This window comes from Anguilla rostrata, chromosome 9 (assembly GCF_018555375.3).
Source record: "Anguilla rostrata isolate EN2019 chromosome 9, ASM1855537v3, whole genome shotgun sequence".
Lineage (NCBI taxonomy): Eukaryota > Metazoa > Chordata > Actinopteri > Anguilliformes > Anguillidae > Anguilla > Anguilla rostrata.
Genome location: NC_057941.1, coordinates 45,521,758 through 45,545,065, shown reverse-complemented (window position 1 = coordinate 45,545,065; position 23,308 = coordinate 45,521,758). Strand labels below are relative to the sequence as shown.

Below are 23,308 nucleotides of genomic sequence, written 5' to 3'. Positions count from 1 at the left end.
CTGTTCAGAATAATTTAAGCATGGCTGTCAAATGCAAGTTCAAATACACGTGGTGGGAGTGACTGTTACAGATTCGCGGGGCCTAATAGTTATAGCATTAGCATTTGCATGATGCCAAATAATGATCTAAAGAAGTTACGTCACTCTGTAGGATATACGTGGAGCCAATTGGTGATTTGTGAGAGCAGTGATACCTTGCATCGTACATCTGCGCACAATAGTTCTTAACAGTGGTCTGAAAGAGGTGTAGTGCTCTATAGTGCACTGAGGTGATGGTCTGATCAGATAGTAGGTGCTTGGAGTTGGGCATGTTCAAGTTCTAGGAATCAAGGCAAAGTTTGAGTTGGTCGCATCTTCAGTAACGGTTGGGCTGTGGTGCCGGCCGCACCATTCCCTGTGTTACCACTAGGGGGCGTGTATGAGGAAACAGAGGGCGAGGCACTGGGAGAAGAAGGGGGTGCACAGCCATTTCACTGAGGAGTTAAGTGAGAGGATTTCTTGTGCGCTTTCTGCGAAACCGCAATACGCTTCAGTTCCTGACTCGATTGTGAGTTGGCAGGTGGGAGAGTGTTGATAAAAAAAATAAATAAATAACAGACCAAAAAAAAGAAAGAGAACGTTTTTATTTCTCGAGTCGGATGCGGAATAATGGAACGTCAGGTGTTATAAACGAGCGGCGCCGCGCGTGCGGAATATTGCTTTTTCATTCGCCGCCTCGGACGGCTCCCGCCGCGTTTATTGCCTGTTTTCAGACGCGCCGCCGCCCCCCCGAAGCGTCGCCCCTACGGTTTCGGCCCGCCGACACAAAACAAAAAAAAACGGTAATGAAGGAAAGATGGAGACGGGCGTCCGGTCGCGCCGGGGAAAGGAAATAAGCGAGGCGTTATTAAGGGGGGGAGACCGACGCGCAGCTGCCAGGGGTCCCGCCGCGGGGGTAAATTCATCCCGGGGATACGCGGTTTCCGTGGTAATAACTGCCGGCGACTTCCTTCGCGCAGGGATAATGCCGCGCGGCCTTCGGTCATCCCGCGGTAACAAAAATAGCGCCGTAATATCCCAGCATGCAGCATTTATGAGTTAAACCGTGCTGGCTCAGCAGACTCCGCCGGTTTAACTAATGTAATATTTCAAGGTCTGGTGTTATTAACACCTGGGGGGGTGGGGAGGGAGGGAGGGAGGGAGGGAGGGAGGAGGTGGCGGTGGGGGGGGGGCGGGTTGCTTTACCCCGTCGTGTAGAATATGAAGCAGCTTCTGCAGGGGAAAGTCACTTTGAGACATGCACGACGAGGAGGGGGGGGGGGGGGAAACGCAGCTAACGGCTCAAGCTTAGCGAAACCTGGCTGCCGGCCTTAAACTGACAGATTAGCGTTAGCGCCCGGGAAGCTCCTAATTTACTTCCTGAGAAAGACGCGTTTGGAAAGTAATGCAAACTGTTATCTCGGGTAATTGTCGCCATTAATTCTCGGTGTTGGTCCATGGTGTGCGGAGCAGGACGACGTGCCCGCAACAGAGACGTGGCCTTGGGTGGCAACTAAACTCGCCTCTGTCCAGTAACTGATTTTTTTGCTCAGAATTTTGGGTTTTTTTTGAACGTACAGCGGTGCGGGACCCGTATAATAGGCTACTTTTTGGAAGCTTTGCTCCGCTTATTCGGTACATCCAGTAACAGCCCCGCAAAATTACTTCTTTTTTTTTTCCCCCTCCTTCTCCAAACTTCAGCTGCTGTCAGTCGGAATAGAAGTAGTTCTGGTTTTGAGTTGCCTGGTTAGGCATTCTGCTCCGCACGCATTCTGTGGGACGGGGCCCATATCTTGCACGCCGTCGGAAATGCCTTTCCAGCCCAACGCGTAGAAAGCACTGTGGCGGCCTTTTGAACGCCGCTCAAATGACTCCGGGAGATCTCCGGCCCGTGACCCTGTGACCTCTCTCTGTTCCTGCAAGTCGGCCGGCTGCGTTCTGCTTGAGGCAGCGCTCTGCGTGTGTCGGACAGCGTGTCATAAAGTCAAGCGAAGGCAAGCGTTTCGTTCTGAGCGCGTTTTTTTTGTTTTTTTTTCTTCTTTAGCGCACACGCCCTCGGTCTCCACGCCTTTTCCCCCTCGTGCTTTAAACCGCCCTCTGGCGGTTTTTCGCGAGTCGCGTGTTTTGCCGACACGCCTCTCCCCTCCCGAGTTAGCTGCTCTCGTCGTAGCCGCGAGCGGCGCTAGCGCGTTTCTGTTTCTGGGCGCGAGAAGCGTGCTCTCGCCCGCCCCGAAGACGCCGCCGACGCGTCGCGTGGCCCGTCGGGGGAGGCGAGGGGGGGGGCAGACACCGCACTGCGTAGCGCGCAAAGCGTTTTCCCAGCTAACGCGAAACGTTCCCGGAATGTTTCGCAAATGTTGTGACGCTGTCGCTGCACTGTAGCTACGTCGTGAGAACGTTTTGGGTTTGCTGGGTTCCTTCGCCCATTTTCTCATGTCCCATCGCTCGGCACGATGGATTGTTTTGCCCTCCTCTACCCTGCTTTTCTTTTCTTCTCCGCTCCTGTCCCCATCTCCCCTCCTCCGCCTGGCTTCATAGTTGGCAGAACACAGTAATTTGGCCATTAATATTGCTGTTCTGTGGTCTGTCAGAGATTCTGTGGTTTTGAGGCATCTTTATATGCAGATGCAGTAGATGCCATCTCAGTAGATGCTATCATTTTTAGCTTTACTGACGATCGTTTGTTTATTGTCGTCTCATTTTTGGTTTAATGTTGTCTAAAAATTGGCCAAAGCAGTTGTAAATATGCACAGATGTGCTAATCTCGCTGGGGGGGCCGCACGTCGCATGGAGATGGCGTGAGCGGATCGAGGGTCATCAGAGGGCCCAGAGGTGTGGCAGTTGTGGAACCTGCGGTCCCCAGAAGCCACTATGGCCTGCTGTGTGTCGCCCCACCCCCACCCCCGCCCCTTTACTCCAGACCGCAGCAGTAGGGTGAAGACGTGCGCTTGATTTCTCTCACCGAATTTCGCTCACTCACTCAGAGTTCCTTTAAACTGCCGCGGCGGCACCGAAAAAATATCAGGCTGTCCTAAATTTACTTGAGTTATCCCCGGTGGGTTTCGAGCTTTACTGTAAGAACGAGCGTTTTTCAGAATCACAAGAGTTGCGGGGGCACCGAATCGAGTGACTCCGGTGGCTTTTTTTTTTTTACTGTATAATCAGGCAAGATTTCAGACTTTGTTGTCAAATTTCAAAGCCATCTGTCAGCAGTAAGAAAAACAATGCGCTTTAAATGAATTCCTCTGAGAAGACGAGACAATTTCTTGAAAATTCATTTTAAGAAAGCAATTTTCATGGAATAGTTGTTGACTAACTTATCTGTGTGTGTGTGTGTGTGTGTGTGTCTGTCTGTCTGTCTGTCTGTGTGTCTATGTCTGTGTGTGTGTGTATCTGTATGTGTGTGTGAGCATTTGTCAGCATCTATGTATGTCTGTGCGTGACTGTGTGTGCGTATGTGTGCATATGTGTGCCTGTGTGTCCATGTGTGCATGCTTGCGTGCGTGCGTGCGTGCGCGGGTGGGTGTGTGTATGTTTATGTGTGTGAGTGTCTGTCTGTGTGTGTGTGTGTGTGTGTGTGTGTGTATGTGTCTGTGTGTGTATGTGCGCATGTGCGCCTGTGTGCCCGTGAGTGCGTGCGTGGGCGGCTGTGTGTATTTGTGTTCAGGTCTATGTAAATGTCTCTGTCGGCGGGCCCTGGTTAGCCAGCAGCAGTCCGCGGACGCGCAGGAACGCTGCAGCAGGGCTGTGTCTCACAGCCGGAACGCCCCGGAACAGTCGCCTTGTTTTATTGCTCTCATTTCTGTACGCCGCTTTGCTTCGTACGGCCCGTCTCTGCTGCGGGCGAGCTCAGCTGCTGCCCGGTGAATAAATCCCGCTTAGCGCTACGCCGCGAAGCGCGCGGCCGCCCGCGCCTGATGCTAAGGGGCTGGAAAGTATTTTGTAGCGTAATAAATGATTAGGTGGAGGAGCATTAATGAACCGTGCTGGCATTCTGCTTGATTGATGCGAGAAGCTGTTAGCTTTTCATTTCCAAGCAACGCTGAACTTTACCTGCAAACATTCCCTGGGATTATGAGCTCTGAGTCTGCTGGAAAAGTGCCCAGATTTGAGCCCAACTCTGATGTATATTCTCAGACTTATTCGTGTGTTGGTTTTTCTTATTTATTGTTAATATCAATTTTGTTGCTGCTATTACCACTTTAGCCTCTTTAATCCAGGCAGGAAATGGTTTTTGTTATTTGAGTTCTGTGTGAATGTGGCCGTTCCTTCAGATAGCTCTTCTTCCTCCTTGTTTTCAGGAGAGCGCTGAAAATGCCAAGAAAAAGCCAGAAAAAGAGTCCAGGTTCAAAGAAGCCAAGAAAGCCCTGAAGAGAAACTTCAAAGTCAACACCAAGATGACCTTCACTGAAGACGGGGAGGTCGGTATTAGCATTTTACTGTCTGACCCTGCAGAAAAAGTTACTCTGCGATAAGTTCAGTCAGGGAATCCTGTCAGATGTGCTACGATGTCAAAAAACTTCAGAATCTCTGCCCTTTTTGAACAGTGCAGGTCTTGTCAAAGATAAGTTTTTGACAGCCCGAAAAGATTAGGGCTACAATGCCTGTTCTTGCAGCGTAACGACAGCCCACAAATGCATCTTGATGTTAATAACGTGTTCTCACTCTTTGATGTTTTATACAACAATGATACTGGCATAAAAATTGGCCCCTTTCTTCAGGTTATTTTTTAAGCAGTGAGAAAGGCGGTTGTTTTTTCTGCAATTAACTTAATTGGTTACTGTTTAAGCCTTTAAGCCTAGGTATAAAATCACATATATGTGATTAGAATGTTCTTAACTGAACATTCTAATGCTGATGTCACAGTCACTACGGAGTTCTAGATCACTGACTTTTGGGAAAAAAACATTCCAAAAAACCTACTCTTCAGAGGGTTAAATCACTCATTCATTCTAAGGAGCATCAGCCATTTCACGTACAAAGAGCCTTTCACCTTTCCGAGCTCATAAATGGTGCAATTTCTTTGTTTAAAATGAAGCAAACTCAAAGCGCCTGTCGTTTTTCAGAAACTGAAATGGCTGTTCAGTGTGAAAGGCCCAGTCCCAGAATTTGAGGAACGGTACATACTGTACACTTCTAAACCTGCTTTTCTAAGGGATTCTTCAGAAACCTTACTCAGAAATCTTTTTTGAATAATATCTGTGTATGATGAATGATAGTTGTAAAATAACATAGAGTTAGAGAAACTTCAGCATCCCTTGAAAGCTGTAGGTGTTGACATTCAAGTATAAAGTTTGAGGTTTCATAATTTAACATGCATCCGTAATTGTTATTGTGAGTTATTAGTTGCCATTTATGCCCAAGTGTTTGGGTTTTTAAAAAATAATCAAGATATACCTAGAATAAAAGCTCACACAATCTATAAACAATGACTGTATCTTAGCAGAATGTTCTGGAGTATTTGGTCATTGCTGTAAAATGTTTTTGGATGCTGGTGTCAGTGCTCCTAGTCAGAGGTGCAGCGCCATTCTCGTGAGAAATAAGCAGTTGCCATAGTGACAGGGTGCCAAGTTTGGCGGGGCCCTTCGTAGCCCCTGCCTGGGTCAGTCCGTTCCTTCCGGAAGCTTCTAAACCAGAGAAACTCAGGGTGGCATTGCCGGTTCCGCTAATGCCCGGCCCCCCCCACCTGGCACCACGGCCAGACGGGCCCTGGGGAGGGGACTTGCTCCAGTTACGTCACTCTGTCTCACGCGTTTTATTTTTTGTTGTGGTTTGTCGCCCCGCCAGGTGGTGCAGCAGTGGCCCCCGCTCCAGAGGACGGCCGCGCCAGCTGGCCAGGAGGAGGAGGAGGACGGCGGGGTGTCCGGCATCAACGTGGAGGAGGCGCGGGAGCGGCTCCGGAGGGAGGACCAGGAGGTCGACAAGCTGGAGTACAGCCGCAAAGTGAAGCAGAAGCACAGGGTGAGCCCCCTCCTCCTCCTCCTCCTCCTCCTCCTTCTCCGAGCCCACCCGTCCTTCAGGGACCTCCCTCCTGCATCCCGATACTGCAGCGACTTCCGACACCGCCATATTTTAAGTGTCCTATTGCCTGCGAAACCCCCGATCCGAATCCGATTTGCTCTGGCGCTACAGCGCTTAACGTGCATGTTAAATCTGGCCTGTAGCAAAGCTTCGCCTCCATACGTTCTGCCTCCGTTGGCCTAACTTTGGTTACGCCAATTGTCTGAATGCGACATCGCTGCCGTGACTGAGCAATATCTATTCACCACCACGATTGAGGCTGTTGTCTATGACGAACATTGTAGCAGACAACTTTAGATCTATTCATTCTGGCAAGGTCCTGAAAATGAACGGAAGTGAATTGAGAGCCTGACAACCGGGAGGACTGGCAATATGCCGTTAACAGTCAGCATGGACGGCTAATGTTGCTAGTATACAACGGGGTAGGCCCCGCAAAATTGCTTATGTTATACCAAACTGAAATATTCCTGTAAATAATTATTTATTTTCTGTATAAGAAAAAAGTTTAAGCTTATCTCGCCTAACCTGGAATTGTTGTACTGATGTTTAGCCAAGCTGGAGGTGTTCTTTTGTGTAGGCTGGCTGTTGAATAATTTAGAAAAGACAAATAACAAAATGAAATATCGGTATCAGATCAGTATGAGCAGATACTGAATGCTACTTTTCCTGGATCAGATCAGGAGCCAAAACAACCTGGATGGGGACATCCTCAGTGCGTGTTTAATTTCATTCTCAAGGCTGCTCAAGGTCGGACTGAGCGTCGGGCGTCCAGTGTTCTTTATCATCGTTTCAGTTACCGCGCTTGAGAAACCTGTCTGGGCCTTGGTGGCGGTGGGTGATTTCGGTAGTTGTAAATGCTGAGGACCTCTCCAGAATGAGGTGTGGGATGTTAGAACGAGGTTTGTGACGGTGTGCCGGAGAAGTGCTCTTCAGGCGCGTTTGGTCCTGTTACAATTGGGCTGTTGACTCTGTACCTGCTGACCCAGCGAACCCCAGCAAGCTTGCTCTCCTGTGTCTGTGAAAAGCTACTTTTCTCGTTTGTTTTTTTGAGTAGTGCTAGAATTGAATTCCGTCCTCCCGGGTCATTTCCGAATTCCTCTCCCCCCCCCCCCCCCTTTTATTCCGTGTGATCCTTGAATGACGGCAGGGTCCTTGGCGTGGCCCCGCGTCCGGGAGCTCGACTCCGTTTTTTAAAATCTTCTAACCGCCGCGGAGCGCAGAGGAAGTAAGACAGACGCGCGCCGGCGGATCGTTAGCGCTTTGAGCCGCCGACCCGGGGAGAGCCGGCATTCCGAGCGAACGTCTCCGCCCGCGCGTGGGGGGGGGGGTGCGGGGTGGGGGGCGAGGTCGTTACTGAGAACGATTTTGGGGTGATGGGGGGATCAGTGGAGGCGACTCCATGGCTGCAGGGCCTCTGTTCCATGTCAGCACAATAAAATGAGAGGGAGTGGGAGACCACCGCGGGGGGGTGGGGGGGTTTCAGAGGGAACCGCGATTTTAATTCGGCAGGTTTCATCTCGCAGCTCCTCGGCAGACTGCATTTGTATCAAACACACGGGGGAATGTGCGCCGTTAATCTCCCTCCCCCCCCTCCCTCCTCCTCTCTTTAAACGGGCCCCCTCTCGCTGTGTGCCTAATTATTTCTCTGCCTGTTCCGAGCGCGCTCAGAAGAGTGATGGAATGTCACCGAGCCGCAGCGGTGCGTTCGCACTCCTCTCCTCTCATCCTCCTCTCTGTCCCTCTCCCTGTCTGCTGATTGAGGGGGCGGCGGTAATGGTGCTATGAGCGCTATCTGAATTCACCCCGTAGGTCTTCCAGAGCGCTGGGACATTTTCCATGACTGAATGTCTGGATGTAAATGACAACACTGGTCACGTGACACAGAACAACAGCACTGGTCACCTGACACAAATAGAAAACAGTGGTCACGTGACACAGACAGGCAAGCTGGCCACGTGACACAAGCAGGCAACACTGGTCACGTAAACTAAACAGGGCGGCCTGCCGCACAGGCAGACAGAGCCCCGATGACAGGCAGCCTGGCTCGGAGGGGAGACTGCACCGTAAATCACATGCAGAGACGTCCGGGTGAAGATGACGGGGAGGAGCCGGGCTCTGCTGCAGCTTCTGGATTTTAGGACATGTCACATTCCCTCGCACGCTCTTTCATCACACCCTGTGCCTCTGCTCATGTGGAACGTTTGTATATCTCTGAATTGGGTCTTCAGCCGCGCGCAGGTGCTGCAGAACAGACTGTGCGAAATGCTCATTTGAAAAGAGCTCCTTTTGTATGGTTTCCTTAGTCCTCATACAAATCAAGGGAAAGGTGGCCTTGGACCAAAGATTAGCCTGCTATCCTCTTCAGTCCTCCGCAGGTCAGGCTCTTCTGAAAGCATCAGAAATGCCTTTCATTACCGGGCTCTTTAAGTTATTAAGCCTTCCTATTCAAGTACAGGGATCATAAAAGCACCATCTCGTATGGATTTCTGAAGAACTGCAGCATGACCAGTCATTTCTTTTCAACTGTTATCACATAACGGATCGCAGCTTTTTTGATTGGCTGTTTTACGGTCATGGTAGACCTATCAGACAGGAAGATGTTTCTCCGGCCGTTTTTACTTGTTCTTCTCCCCGCTCGTTATGCGAAGAGGCGACCGGCTGCAAATTATATCGCCGTTCCTCCAACTCCGTAATTTGGTTAAGCCCGTCGGTGCGGTTCCGTTCCTGTTATCCGCATGCCGCGCTTGACGGCGTCGGCCCCCCCGGAGCGTCCTCCGTAATTGCGGCGAGCGCGAGCGAAGGAAGGAGAAACGAAGGCTTATTAAATCTGTTTTCGTTTGCGCGTCGTGCACAGCCACCGGTGCTCTGCGAAGCATGAGCGGGAAACAAATTGGCGGCGTGCATGCCGACATCAATCGCGGTCGCTTGATTGACGGATATCTAAAGCGCTTCGTCTTGGCGCATTTCCTGCCCCCCTCCCGTGCGGCACTAATCACTGGTCGCTTAATTTTTCCAGATAATGCTTGGTGATGAGTTGATCCTGGATCAGTTTGCGTACTGCTATTATTGACGAGTACAGCGCCCCCACTGGCCTTAATAAGTATAGCGCCTCTTTGTACAGGAGGAGCACCTTCTACCCTTTATGACAGTGGTAACCTACCCTTCTGGCTCTACCATCTTGGTTTTCCTATTGGCCCCTACTACTATAGCGCCAATCTTTGCTGTGATGGTTGTGGTTGTTAGGTTGAATAAACCTACGTGATACCAGAACGGGTTGTCACCACTGTCAAAGGTGAATTGCTCCGCTTGTACAAAGAGGCGCTATACTTACCAAGGCCAGTGGGGGCGCTCTACTCATCAATAATAGCAGTATGTGCCCCTTGTTTCCGTCTTGGGCAGAATCTGTGGTGGCATCTGATTTATCCAGGGCACAGGTAAAAAAGTTGCAGGTTCGAAAATGCGAAATTGTGGCGCCCCGTACTGATCCCTTGAGAATAACCCAAGGTAATTTCGTATGTGTGCGCCTGCCTGCATGTGTGTACATGCAAGCATTGATTAAATTAACCTGTGTAGGTCGCCCGCGTTACGGGTGGCGATGCGCGCCGTTAGAATAATAGCCTAGAACGATGTCGTTATTCGTTATTGCGGACCCAGGCTTTTCATTATCTGATGGAGGGAACCCGCTACAAATCTCCACTTCAGTCTGGCCTTTGTTTTTTTTATTTTTTTACCCCCCCCCCCTCCACTATTGCAAATCAGGGATCGTCAACAATGTCGAAAGCGCTACACGCCAGACCACCCCCCCCTCCCTCTTAACGCCCGCTTTCATTAGCTGCTCGTTGGCATAGCGACACCGTCGCACGTAAACGAATAGCGCGGACGATGGCTGGCGCTCTAATTAATAGAATACAGTCCTAGCCGGCCTGATTTATCTCCTCCGATAGGAATATTCGCGCGCGGTGTAAAGGCTAATGGCGGGGAGAGGCATAATTGATGACAGAATTGCACATTTTCTTGTTAATTGCATTCTCGCTCTTCTTCTTCTCTTTTTTTTCCCCCTTCTTTCTGTGGCTTATAAATCGGCCCTCCAACAAATGGCAGTTTAATTGCCTGCAAAGCCTATTGAGTATTTGATCTGTGTTTTTCTCCCTATTTTTCTTCCACTGTTTATTTATTTCTTTGTCTTCGATTGATTCAAATTGGCCGGGGAGAGCTTGCTTGCCATTGGCTGCTGCAACCCCCCCAATGGCAAGCAAGCCCTTGCCATCAATACTGCCCGCATATACTTACATACCCTTCAGCAACATTATGCACTATCATTGCCCTCATATACATTTCACTCTCACACACCCTACAGTACATCATACACCCTTCACTACATCTAGGTGACGTGTTTTTTCTTAAGTTCGAAGGCTCTCCAACACTTCTCTTTTCAACCCCAGTGCCTCTGAGATGTAGACGCTCCTGCGCACGTTCTGAAGGTGAACGTTTTTGGGATGCGCCACACTAGACAGAGCTGCAGCAGCAGCTGTCGCTTTTCACGCTGATCTCAAGCGCTACCCGTGTTCTGAAAAGCGCGAACGCGTTGACGAGCCTACAAACCACCGCGGGTAAAATTAGCGTCCCGAGGCAGAGCCAGGATTCAGCACCGGCTTCGGTTTAAACGCAGCGCACACGGCCCGGTTGGGTTGGAGTACTGCTATAATCAGCCAAAGAGTGGCAGATTAGATTGGCAAATCAAGAGCTGATCAATCAAGAGCTGAAGAATCACGCTTCCCACAGTCCTTTAAATGAGTGGTTGCATGTATTTATTTGGCAAATGCCTTTGTCCAAAGTAGCATCTGCTACTTTTTTCCATTATGGCAGAAAAACAAGTGGAAAACAACTATGGTAACTACAAGATGGATGCCAATAAAACAACCGAAAACCTACCGTCATTTCCCTTTAATGCCTTCCAACACCCTGAGAGTAATGATTGTTATTTGTCATTGGAGAGCACACACGTCAGACTGGATTTTTACATATAAATTGGGACAGAATGCTGTAGTGAATGGACTTGTAGTTGTATTTAGCTATTCCAAATTGCAGACTGTGGAAAAACAGGGGAATAAAAACATTTAGAAATGAGTGAAAAGCAAAAAGGTTTGTATGTTTATATCAACACAAAGCTAGCTTTTCCCCGTTTGTTTGATCATGCAGGCCATTTTGTAACGGGTACAGTTGTTGTTGTTTTATTTTTTCTCTGGGTTTCGAATTCCCGAAGGTGTGATTAGTGTAGCTGATTCTCACAGGCTGTTTGTTACATCCGAGGCAATTTTAATTAAAAGGAAAGGTAGGCTTTTGAAGTAATCAATGGGGGGGTGGGAAGGAGAGCAATAACGGATTTCACACCCTCCACTCGTTCCTCTACACGTTTCCTTTATTCATTGTCTGTTGCCTAACAACAGCTCCACACCTGGCGTGTGCCGTCACTTGCCATAAATCAGTTTTTGACACGGTGGATCAGGGTTGTGGATAAAGGCCAGGGTCAACAGCGGCTCAGCCAAGGACGCGCTCTTCTTTCTACGGGAATCGGAAGCTAAAGGGTCTGCTTGTTTACTGGGCTTACTTAGACGGTCTCGCTGATGGACAGATACTGCAGATATACTGAGCTCGAGCCATTGCCCATACGACAAGGGAGACTACGACGTAGCGTCCATCACCATATCACTGTTCTTACATGAGTGCAGAAAAAGAAAGGGTAGTAGTGTGTTGTCTGTTTTAGCGCTGCCATTTTGCACAAAACTGTGAAATTATGTCTCGTAAATTCACGATTTCGAATCTCGCCAAAAAAAAAAAATAATAAATCTGGCATCGAGCGATACGGCGCTGTGTTGTTTCGCAAACAATCCGTGCCAACCGATATATTTACTTTCGGGAGAAGCGCCGTTCCAGCCGCGCGCGCGCTTAGCAACCCGCGCTCCGCCTGCCGTCACACGCGAGGATCCTGGGGCTGCGTGGGGCGTCCTCCTCCCCGCGCCCGTCTGGCATCCCAAATCTCACGCAGCGCCGTCCCGCCGCTAGCTGCGCGAGAGGCCCCCCCCCCCCCCCCCCTCTTTTTCACATACACAGCGCCGCGCAAACGATCCCGCGCGGCGCGCTGGAGGAGGCTATAAACAGCGCTAGCCGTGCACGGCGGGATCGAGCCGCGTCTTCGCGGGCTGGAAGGTGCGCCGTTCGACGCTGCCAGTTAGCGGCTTCCTCTCTGCGAGCGCGCCTGCTTCTCGTAGAGACCTGTAGCGGCTCGCCGCGCTAGGGACTGGGGGAGAGCTATTTACGTGTTCTGCAACGGACGCTCTCTCGAGGTCTTTAGCTTGGCCCGGGAGCCGTGGCCCAGCGGATGTGGGGTGGGGGGGGGTGGTTTGGGTGATGCCAGCCCAGGATGAGCTCTGGAAGCTGGGAGGTTGGCAGGTGCTAAGATTCACAGGCACCTTTAGGGATTATCATGTTTAGATTGCACCATGGCCGACTGGTGGTTGCAAAGGAAAGCGTTTTGGAAAACCCCAGCCAGGCTCGACCTGCCCCACCTCCAACCCCAACCCCAACCCCAACCCCGACCCCCACCCCCTGCCCCACTGGCCCCGCGGCTCCCTCTGACAGCCGGCGAGGTCCCGCCGCCGCCCCCGTCCCAGCGATGACAGGCGGGCGGAGGCTCCGTGCGGGCCGGGGGGCCGGCGCTCCACATTTTCATGCAAAGCAGGATTGGGATAATCTGACATTTGGAGAGGAATTTGCAGCATGCAAGAGCCTGTTCTGACATTTCCAGAATTCTAAAATAAACCCCCCGACTCTGCCTCAGATTTATCTTCTTTTTTTTTTTTTTTTTTTTTTGAAGTTTCATTAGTGTTATAATTGCTCGCAGCCAATACTTTTCTATCAATTTGCTGTTTGTGTTTGTCAGTTTTTGTTGTGAATTTGCATAATTGTCTGTCTGCCAAACCCGGTTTTTTATTTCTCTGTGTCGGGTAGCAGAAAGTTCAGATTTGATTTAGACCTTTTTTTGATCAGTGCCAACATTTTATTTCTTGTACATTTTTTTCCCCCAAAGTCAGGCAGTTTTTTTTTCGTTAGTCACCATCCATCCTGCTTGTCCCCTCCCTGCGACGTTCTCCTCCAGTGACTATTTATGCTCTTCCTCTGGCCCTGCGGCCATCTTTAAAAACCTTCCCGCCCTAGGAGGGTTCAGCCCAGCCAGAACTGAGCTGGATGCCCGCTTTTGGGCAAAAATGTAGCAGATTTATTTTTTAGAGGGAGGAAAAAAAACGACTTTTTTTTAAATGTTGAAATTTGGTGTGCCTTGCCAAGGTTAAATTTTTGTAAAGTTTTGATTAAAACTTCTAACTGCAATGCGTGTTCTCCTCGTCTTTTAACAGGAGAAACGTCTGAAGGAGAAAGCCGAAAGGAGAGAGGCCAGTCAGCGGCAGAAAGAGGTGAGTGATTGGTTGTGTCTTTCTCATGGTGTGGGTCACGTGGTGCAGGTCACATGGCGCGGGTCACATGGTGCAGCTTTCCAGTTCAGCCTCTGTGTAATTACACTGCGGTTGTTGCTATGATACCTCTTTTTTTCCCCCTCCATTTTAATAGAGATTTATCATCCAGTCCAAACTATGAACAATTTAACTATGACTTTAAAAAGAAAAAAAAAAAAGATAATCTGGTGGCTCTCTATCCCCGTGCTGTGCGTTTGAAGAGGTGCTCGTCCAGGTGCTCGAGCAGCTGGCGAGAACTGAAGGCCGCGGGTGAGCAGTCTGGTCTCAGGGAGCCGAGTGTCAGAGACTGCGGTTTGAAGTCTCTGCGTACTCGCTCTCATTGTGCAGCGGTGTTGTGCTGGAACGGATTAGGGGCTCCTGTGAACTGGAAATCCAACCGAATGCAAACGACCCGCTGTGGCTGAGAGGCCGTAGCGCCGGGACACAGTGGGCTTAGTCCCTCCAGTGGAAGAGCGTGGTTAAGTCTGCCGGCCCCAAAAATGCGCCACAGGCTACCAGTTATTTTCAGTCAGTGCCACGCCTCTCTGAATGTACTGTCCTGTTGTGCTGTGCTCTGTTAGCTGTCCTGTTGTGCAGCGTTCTGCTAGCTCCTGTTGTACAGTGTTCTGTTAGCTGTTCTGTTGTGCAATTTTCTGTTGGCTGCCCTGTTGTGCTGTGGTCTGTTTGCTGTCCTGTTGTGCAGTGTTCTGTTGGCTTTCCTGTTGTGCAGTGTTCTGTTGGCTGTCCTGTTGTACAGTGTTCTGTTTGCTGTTCTGTTATGCTGTGTTCTGTTAGCTGTCCTGTTGTGCAGCGTTCTGTTAGCTGTCCTGTTATGCTGTGTTCTGCTAGCTCCTGTTGTGCAGTGTTCTGCTAGCTGCCCTGTTGTTTAGTGTTCTGCTAGCTGCAGCTGCAGTTCTCTTGCTTGGGTGGGGCCAGCACAGTGCTGTGTAAAGGCGGCGGGGAGAGGGAGGGGGGAAAAGGCATCTGCTGCACTTTTTTTGTTGCTGGGAGGCAGGTTCCTGGGAGTGAATACACCACAGCCTCCCCACCCCACTAACCCTGGAGCCGGATCAATGCTACATTAGCGTAGCTGTGCTGTGCAGTGCAGACACTGACTGAGCCTGGCTAGGCTCTTTTTCTCCTCTCATCCAAACCCATTGTAAGCAGCAGCGTTCGCCCAAAGCATGGCCAGGCAAAGCCGATTGTTTAACACACAGCAATGCTTTTATTTTCCAGGGGGGTGGGGGAAAGTGAGACCCATCACAGCATAACGAGAACTGCGATAGGACAGTCCTTGGTCATGCCACAGAAACGACAGCCGTGATTTGTTGGGTACATGAAGCTCAGCCCCTTTATGTTTTGGCTTGGCGAGCCAGAGAGATGGGGAGCGCCGTTTCCAGACCCATAGCGGTCGTGGCGGGCTCAGCGGCGGTACGGCCAGGGATCTGGGTGCCGGTCGGTCGCTCCTCGGCGTCGGAGTGAAGGAGCCTCCGTCTGCTCGGCCTGCCGTCGGCCATTTTGTGTCCGCTGTGAGGACGGGAGGCGAGACCGGGCCTAGGCCCGAGCAGAGAGGCCAGCGTGACTCAGAGCTCATGTGAACACGCTGCGAATGTCACGCAAGAGCAGCCCCTGACGTATGTGAAATAAGATCAGCCCTGCTGTCTGTGACATCAGCTGTACAGACACATCCTTCATGGAGCATGGAGCCTCAGATACAACTGTCTGCCTCTCCAGTTAGATTTTTATGGTGGAACCTGATAAATAGATGCTATCTCAGGGGAATATTAATGGTGTTTGTCCTGATGCCATTTTGTGCACGGCTTCCAAAGTTTAAAAACCAAGCTGTGTACAACCCCCCCCCCTCCTCCCATAACGCTTCTGCAATATTCCATGCTAAATTGGAGGTGTCACCAAAAAATAAAAAATGGAAAATGAAATGATGGCAGGGCGCATTGTGAGTGGCAGGCCCATTAATATCAGCGAGCAGAGGAGGAGATGAACAGGAAGAGAGCAGGAGGACGGCAGAGCAGGACGAGTGCAGGAGAACAACAGGAGGAGAGCAGGAGCAGAGCAGGAGTAGAGTGGAAGAAGAGCAGAGCAGAGCAGGAAGAGAGCAGGAGCAGAGCAGGAGGAGAGAAGGAGGAGAGCAGGAGCAGAGCAGGAGGAGAGCAGTAGAACAATAGGAGGGAGAGCAGGAGTAGGGCAGGAGGAGAGCAGTAGAACAATAGGAGGGAGAGCAGCAGTAAAGCAGGAGGAGAGCAGGAGAACAACAGGAGGAGAGAAGGAGGAGAGAAGGAGCAGAGCACACCTCATTCGGCAGCTAGAGCTTGTCAAGCTGCTAATTAGCAGAATCAGGTGTGCTGTGTTAGGGTTGGAGTGAAATCCCACAGGAGGGTAGACTGGACGGCCCTGCTGTAGCTGCTGTGGAGCAGCCCTGCTGTAGCTGCTGTGGAGCAGCCCTGCTGTAGCTGCTGTGGAGCAGCCCTGCTGTAGCTGCTGTGGAGCAGCCCTGCTGTAGCTGCTGTGGAGCAGCCCTGCTGTAGCTGCTGTGGAGCGGCCCTGCTGTAGCTGCTGTGGAGCGGCCCTGCTGTAGCTGCTGTGGAGCAGCCCTGCGGAGGCCTGGACGGCCCTGCTGTAGCTGCTGTAGAGCAGCCCTGCTGTAGCTGCTGTGGAGCGGCCCTGCTGTAGCTGCTGTGGAGCAGCCCTGCTGTAGCTGCTGTGGAGCGGCCCTGCGGAGGCCTGGGGCACCCGCTGTAGCTGCTGTGGAGCAGCCCTGCTGTAGCTGCTGTGGAGCGGCCCTGCTGTAGCTGCTGTGGAGCGGCCTGCTTAGCTGCTGTGGAGCGCCCTGCGGAGGCCTGGACGGCCCTGCTGTAGCTGCTGTGGAGCGGCCTGCTGTTAGCTGCTGTGGGCGGCCCGGGGAGGTCCTGGACTGCACCTAGCTGACGCTGTGGAGCAGCCCTCGCTGTAGCTGCTGTAGAAGCAGCCCTGCTGTAGCTGCTGTGAGAGCGGCCCTGCTGTAGCTGCTGTAGAGCAGCCCTGCTGTAGCTGCTGTGGAGCGGCCCTGCTGTAGCTGCTGTAGAGCAGCCCTGCTGTAGCTGCTGTGGAGCGGCCCTGCTGTAGCTGCTGTAGAGCAGCCCTGCTGTAGCTGCTGTGGAGCGGCCCTGCTGTAGCTGCTGTAGAGCGGCCCTGCTGTAGCTGCTGTAGAGCAGCCCTGCTGTAGCTGTTGTGGAGCGGCCCTGCTGTAGCTGCTGTAGAGCGGCCCTGCGGAGGCCTGGGCGCCCTGCGTACGGATCCTTTGGTTCTCACACTGCAGGGGTGTGGACTCCAGCGGAGCCGCAAGGCGCGGCGATAAAGTGTTAGCGCTCGCGGATGTGTGATGGCGCCGGTGCCGGTGGGGGGGTGGGGGGGCGCGCGGGGGGGGGGGGGTTTACGCCGCGGGCCACACCCGCAGGCGGCTCCGCACCACGTCGGCGCGGCTTTATGCACCTGCGGCGGAGCGCGCTTTCCCTTCCTTCGCTTTTTCATCCGCCTGGCGTTCGTGTTTCCAGCGCGAGATCGCCGTGTCGCCAGACCCCCACGGTGCTCCCACATGCGCTCTGTGCCGTTTTTACGTTTACCGCTACGTGGCGCGGAAGAGGTCTTCGGATGCACCGTTACCGCGACAACCAGAGAACTTCGACAGCCCCTCGGCATTACTTACAGATGCTGATTAGTATTTAAATTAGAATTTTCTGCTGTGCGGATGGGCTCTGTTGTAGATTCTGGATCATGCCCATGTTCAGTCATGCTGTCCAAGCTGTAACCTGGCCTTTCAGTAGCGTACACGTGCCCAGAACCGTGGCCACTGAGCTCCAGGCATAGCCCTGGAGCTGACTTTGAGGCTCCTGGGCTGGCGTTGATTAGCGTGGCTCTGGAGACGGAGGGCTGGAAGCTGAAGGACTAATTGGTTCAAGCTTCATTAAATGGCTGCAGGGATTTATTTAATTTGCACATTTTGGCTCCCTTTTCCTGTGAACCGCAAGTGTCTGGGTTCCTTCCCAATCGTAACTCTTTATGTTCTAAATGTACCGAAAGGCCCAATTAGACGGGTGGGGGGAGAAAAGCTGGCTTTTCTCTTTTGTTAAAAAAAGAAAACCAGGTCACCTGACACGACGACACATTAGGGTGCTTCTTCGTTCTCCTTCTGCTTGAAAACACGTTTTCATCGCAGACCGGAACCCACGCCGAGTCTTTTGTGAGCGTTATTGCATTTCTGGCCAGGAAACCCATCACGAAGCGGAGGCTCGTTTGTGTGCGGTTTGCCGGGGAGAAAAAGCCCTTATCGGTAATGCGAATTAAATATTTTCCACTTGCCTGCCTTCATAAATCACCCCAGCGGTCTCCCTTTTTTATTGGATGTCTGCGATATTGTCCCCGTCGCTTCGCGGCAGTCATCGGACTGTCGGGTCTTCTGCTGAAGCGGAGAACTGCGGATGAAGTTTTCAGAAAGCGGTGGCTGCTGTGAGGAAAACCTCACCCGCATGTTTGTGGGGTCGCAAACACAGGGGGTTCTGATTGACTAAGACCTTTAGCACACGCAAAACCAATAACACGACCAGTGATTGGTCGTGATATTCGTTTTGCACCAATCAGTGGTTGTGTTATTAGTAAATCGGGCCCAGGGCGTGTCCTGGCTCTGAGGCTCCTGATTGGTCGCCTTGTGCCGACAGCAGGGCCCACGCCATGTGTTCTGAGGACCTCGGAAACTTCCGGAAGAGAACCTGCCATGACGAGGGCCCGCGTTCCGAAACGGCGTACTTCCTGTGGCACAGCGCCAGGTGGTGATTGGGTAGAACGCATGGACAAATGAAGGATAACGAACCGGACAGATTTTTATGGTGAAAAACAACGAGCGTGCAAATAATGAGGACGGAACAAAACCAGGCCCAAGAAAATGTCCACACTGAAGAGGATAGCAGGTCGGTGTAGGCCTCTCCCCAGCAAACTGCAGACTGAAAGCTTTGCAAGCAGCAGTGGGACTGAATCAGCCTCAGCTGTGCATAGCTGTACGTGAGGCGCTGTCCGTGGTGCTGAAGGTTTCCCCGCTACCCATACCTGCCCACGCCCAGGGAGTGAGTATAGTAGCTCTGATGATAGCCGGAGATGGAGCAGAACCTTCTGTTATACCCCCAACCCTTCAGGTGTCAGATTTGGACATTCAGCTCAATGGTATTTCACGGCCGAATTGTCAGATATTTTAGTAAAAACTCAAACATGCTTGAACAAGTATGCCTCCTGTACTTCAGAGACGCATGCATATCACATTCACTGTCACACACAACGTTTATCCATTCATGTTTTTCCTATGGCTGGACACACTGTCATACCACAATTTCCTTAAACATTTACTAGTCTTTTTCTTTTCTCAAGGCAGTTTTTTTTTTTGCTGATGTTGCGCCTTTTTTTTCTCCCTGCGTTTCTTTTTTTTTTTAAGTCCGTAAACTCTTGACAGGACCGCGCGTTGAGTGACGACCGTGAACTTAAGCTCGCGTTCCTTTTTTTTTTTTCTGAGAGGAGGGGCCCCCGAAGCCCCCGTTCTACAGCGGGGCTGTCGGAGCAGCTTAAGGCCCCGAAGGCTTCTGCTCTCTCCCGGCCCGTTACGTAACGGCCCCCTTCCTTCCCTTAATGCGAAACTCTAGTTTGTTTCAATTAAGAGCGAAGTGCCGTGAAGCATGTCTAATGGCGGCTGTCCTCCTTTTTTTTTTTCTTCTTTTTTTTTTGATGGCGCTGGAGTTAAAGCAGTTCAGAAACTCTGCAGGCGGCAGGCCATATATATGCTTGGAAGACCGTTAGACTGGCAGGAAACATAAGATGGTGGGTATGGATTAATCTGGGTGTCAACTCGAATGGTCGACTTTTAACCGAATCCCTATAATTTACATGCGTAAAAAAGTTTGGTTGCTGTCTCATGTCACAGAGATAAATATGATGGATATTCCTCTCTGTTCATGCTGTTTTATCCAGCATGTAGTAGATGCTCTATTCTAAGGTGACTTGCACAGATTGCAAAAAATCACAATCCATATAAGGCCGGACATTTTACTAAAGCACTTGATGTTCGGTACTTTGCTCAAGAGTCGTGCCCCTTCCGAGAATCCAGCCAACAGCCTTTGAATTACAAGCTCAGTTCCGCAACCATTATGCTACACTGCCAGCGTATAGTGACCCTGTTCCTCCTCTTTTGCAATGACAACAGCTGACATCTCATCCTGATGCGATTAGAAATATTTTCCAATTACATTTCAGCTCATCAGCAGTTAACCTTCAGCACAGACCAAGGCTATGTATGCTACTAAAAACTTCTTTAACTTTTTAAGCCCTTGGCATCCCATCACAGTAGTAGTGCAGTCATATTATATGTGGTCATGTGACAAGCTGGCATAACTAGTGAGGATTACTGCATTTCTATTGGTTACTGCTTGTCCTGATACTCGAGGATAATAAAACATGGATAGGATGTTGGCATCATCACTCTTTTCTCTTAGAAACCAGAGAGGAGCTGTCCACCAATCAAGGAGTACATTGATAACAGCAAATTAAACAAAGCCAATGGTAATTGGTCACCAATAACACAACCAGTGATTGGTGCAAAACAAATATTGGTAATTGGTAAATGGTCATCGGTATCTTCTGGCTATTTTCCCTTCACTGATTATGGGCCTCCAGGAAGAAGAGCTACAGAATACCAACCAATCACAGTCAAGGTTGTTCCATTTCTTCCTACCTACATACTCCGTTGGAGCCCGCCTCTGCTTTTTATGTGAAAAGTGATGACATTAGTGAAATTGGTGCCATTCTTTGCCCCTGCTTGTACCTAGGAATGGGGGGCGGTGGTATTTCCACTGGTTGTGAACATCCCTTCAGCACTTTCAAAAATTTAAATGTCTATTTTTGGTGTTCTTTATGAAACAATAAAGCCGGCTATCATCTGACCCCAGGGTAAGCACATCAAACTGAGAGCTCATATCTGCTTGCCTGCGGTACAGCTTTTGAATATTGAATTATTAATACTGTTTCTTCTTTAAGGAAAGCCTCTTAGTAAAATTATCCTGGGCATCTTTTATTCATTTGTCCTTCACAGAAGCACGAGGACCCACGTGGGCATTCATAAACCAGTCCCGTATATTGCTTCGCCAGGCATTCTCTTGTCTGAGCAACGCTGACAGGTGATGCCCTGTAGGTTATAAGTGCATAAATTTCAAATGTAGCTTTGTGACGTGGACATCGCTAGTCCGTCTTATCGCTTTATAAGATTCGTTTTTTATTATTATTTTTTTTTTTCCCAGTTTGGAATGGCAGATGGTATGCAGCTGTGCTCCTTGCTGCGGTCTCCTTGGCTGTAGAAAGCACGCGCTCGCCTCCAGAGACGCCAGTAGGCCTGTGCAGACCTGAGCTGGAGGTTCAGCCGCGCTCAGTCCGCAAGGGTTGCTAGAGAGCGGCAAGGCGCGGATCCAGTCGACCGCGCCACGCTGCAGCCAATCACGTGTCGCCGTGAAGTAGTGAGACGGCCTAGCTGTCATGCAGTCTCGTTCTACGCCCACCCCCCTACCCCCGGAAAAAAAAACATCAATCGATAAAGAAACAATTAAATAAGAATTTTGAGTGAATTCGACTATGAACTTGAACGCTGCGAACTTCAGTTTAACTTCCTGTTTGTTTTTCAAATGACTGCTCGTCTTTGACTTCACCAGGATTTGGCAGTGAGGACTGCATGGCCTCCAGGCGGAATGTGTAGAGTAATGCTAATAAGAGAGATTAGGCGTCTGCTACAAAGCAGGCTGCAAAACAAGCGGCCCGTATAGTTAAAGCTTGCCTCTGAAGACGGACGCGTTGTTAATTATCCACCCGCGTCGTGCGCTGGCAACGGGCGCCGCGGGTCTCAGTACGCCGCCGAGGCGCCCGCGCCACCAGCCTGAAGCCCCGCCTCATCGCGATCTGGCGCGGCGCAGAGCAGATTCGCATTCGGGACTCAGACCGCTTGGGCCGTCGTTAGCTAATATCACAAAAGCAGTCGCGGGCGCGCGTCACCCGAGAGCGACCCTCTCCCCGGTAACAGACGGAGGAGCGTTATCTACCTCTAACGATGTCTGAATACAGAAGGCGACCGCCGATCGAATTCCCGACACTTCTGGGGGGGGAAAAAAAGGCCGGCGTGAATTTTAAAAACTCATTTCCAATATAAATGCTAATTCGGTTGATTGATTTAAGAACGGCGTCTCAGTTGCCTGATCTGCGTGGAAAAGCTTGCTGGTTTCCTCAGCCTCGGCCGAGCAGGCTACAGTCTGCCTGATTGGCTTGGGTCGTGACGTGAGATTGAATTGACCGCAGACCCTCGGACCAGCGGTCCTGCAGCGGGGCCCTGGCTATTGATAAGAGCGAAGAGGGGGGGGGAGAGCAAGGCACTCGAAACGTCGTTTAATGAACCCGGTAGAACTCTCAAGTTTTGCGAGAATGTTTCCAGGGCAACGGCCAAGTCGGCTTTTGCTGCGAATACGCGCTCAAACCGTAGCGTTAGGCAGGCACCCTGTCACCGCTTCATTATTCCTGTCGGGAAAGACAACAAAAAAAAATGCTAACCAGTGCGTGCTTCTTCCGTTGTGCAGCCGATAATTCTACGAAGGCGCAAGGCAATTATTGAAGCCTCCATGCACGCAGTCCCTTGAAGTGCAATAAAAAAGAAACGCAGCAAAGGTGTGACAGGCCCTTTGAATTATCTCAGAGTCGAGAACAGGAACCGGCTGATGGTGCCTCAGCTCTGATCCCCGTTGCACTTGCTTCAAATGAGAAGCTTCCTAATAAGGGCCTTTTCTGGTCCTTTGCAAACCGTTGTCGGCTCGGTGAGGGAAGGGTCCACGGTGGAGGAAAATACCTCATAATGTTTTTGAAAAATTAAAAAGGTTCATCACAAAAACATTCAAAGCACTGACGTATGCACGCCTGCAATAGTATTGTGTGTGTGCGTGCGAGCATTCGTGCTTGTGTGTGTGTGTGTGTGTGTGTGTGTGTGTGTCAGTGTGCGTACGAGAAATGAATCAAAACTTGCTAATGAACAATGATTGCTTCTTATCTTCTTCTCGCAGACGTATGAATAATAATTTAGGTTTTTAATATCGGCCGACCCGAAGCCGATTAGCGTTCTCCGCTCCTGGGGACACGTCGGCGGGGGGGCTTCGCGGGAAGATAATCGAACTCCGCTCGGGCGCACATTTTCGGGTGAGCGCGCCGGAATTCGGGAAACACAAAGCCAGGGGCGGCGCCGGAGCCCCTCTGGCTTAGCTCCGCTTAGAGAGCTCCACGGGCTGCCAAGGAGGACGGAGCGCAGCGGCTACGCTCGCGGCGCGAGTCGACTGTGCTGACGGCCGTTTGCTTTCTGTTCCCGCAGACGCACTGTTCTGTGGAGACACGGCTCTGTGGACGTTGGCATTAGCCTAATCGGCAGCCGTTCGTACCATTGGCGGCAGTGGGGTTTGTTTGCGTCGTCCGAGATCCCGGGCCTCTGTTCCGCGCCAGGTCTGACGGGGTTGGATAAATTTGTGGAAAGCTGCCCCCCCCCCTCTCTTGTGGTCCTTCTTGGGGGTGGGTGTTTTGGGGCTGTTGGGGGCTGGGGGGGGGTGGTTGTCCAATTTTTTATTTATTTGTAATTTTTTTTGGTTACAGCAGCTGTCGTGTTCCTGATTTCCCGCCGTCTGGGGAGTCCCCTCCCGTCCCCCACTGGGGGGGGG

At 51.0% G+C, this 23,308-nt stretch overlaps 1 protein-coding gene across 2 annotated transcripts in view; it reads left to right on the top strand.

Annotated features, from left to right (window-relative positions):
• ddx10 (DEAD (Asp-Glu-Ala-Asp) box polypeptide 10) overlaps positions 1 to 23,308 on the top strand; it is a 116,454-nt gene that overhangs the window by 60,641 nt on the left and 32,505 nt on the right. For both annotated transcript variants that reach the window (XM_064352426.1, XM_064352427.1), the window contains exons 14-16: positions 4,320 to 4,439; positions 5,806 to 5,979; positions 13,452 to 13,508. In XM_064352426.1, coding sequence (XP_064208496.1) covers positions 4,320 to 4,439; positions 5,806 to 5,979; positions 13,452 to 13,508 — 351 coding nt within the window. The remainder of the gene's footprint in view (positions 1 to 4,319; positions 4,440 to 5,805; positions 5,980 to 13,451; positions 13,509 to 23,308) is intronic.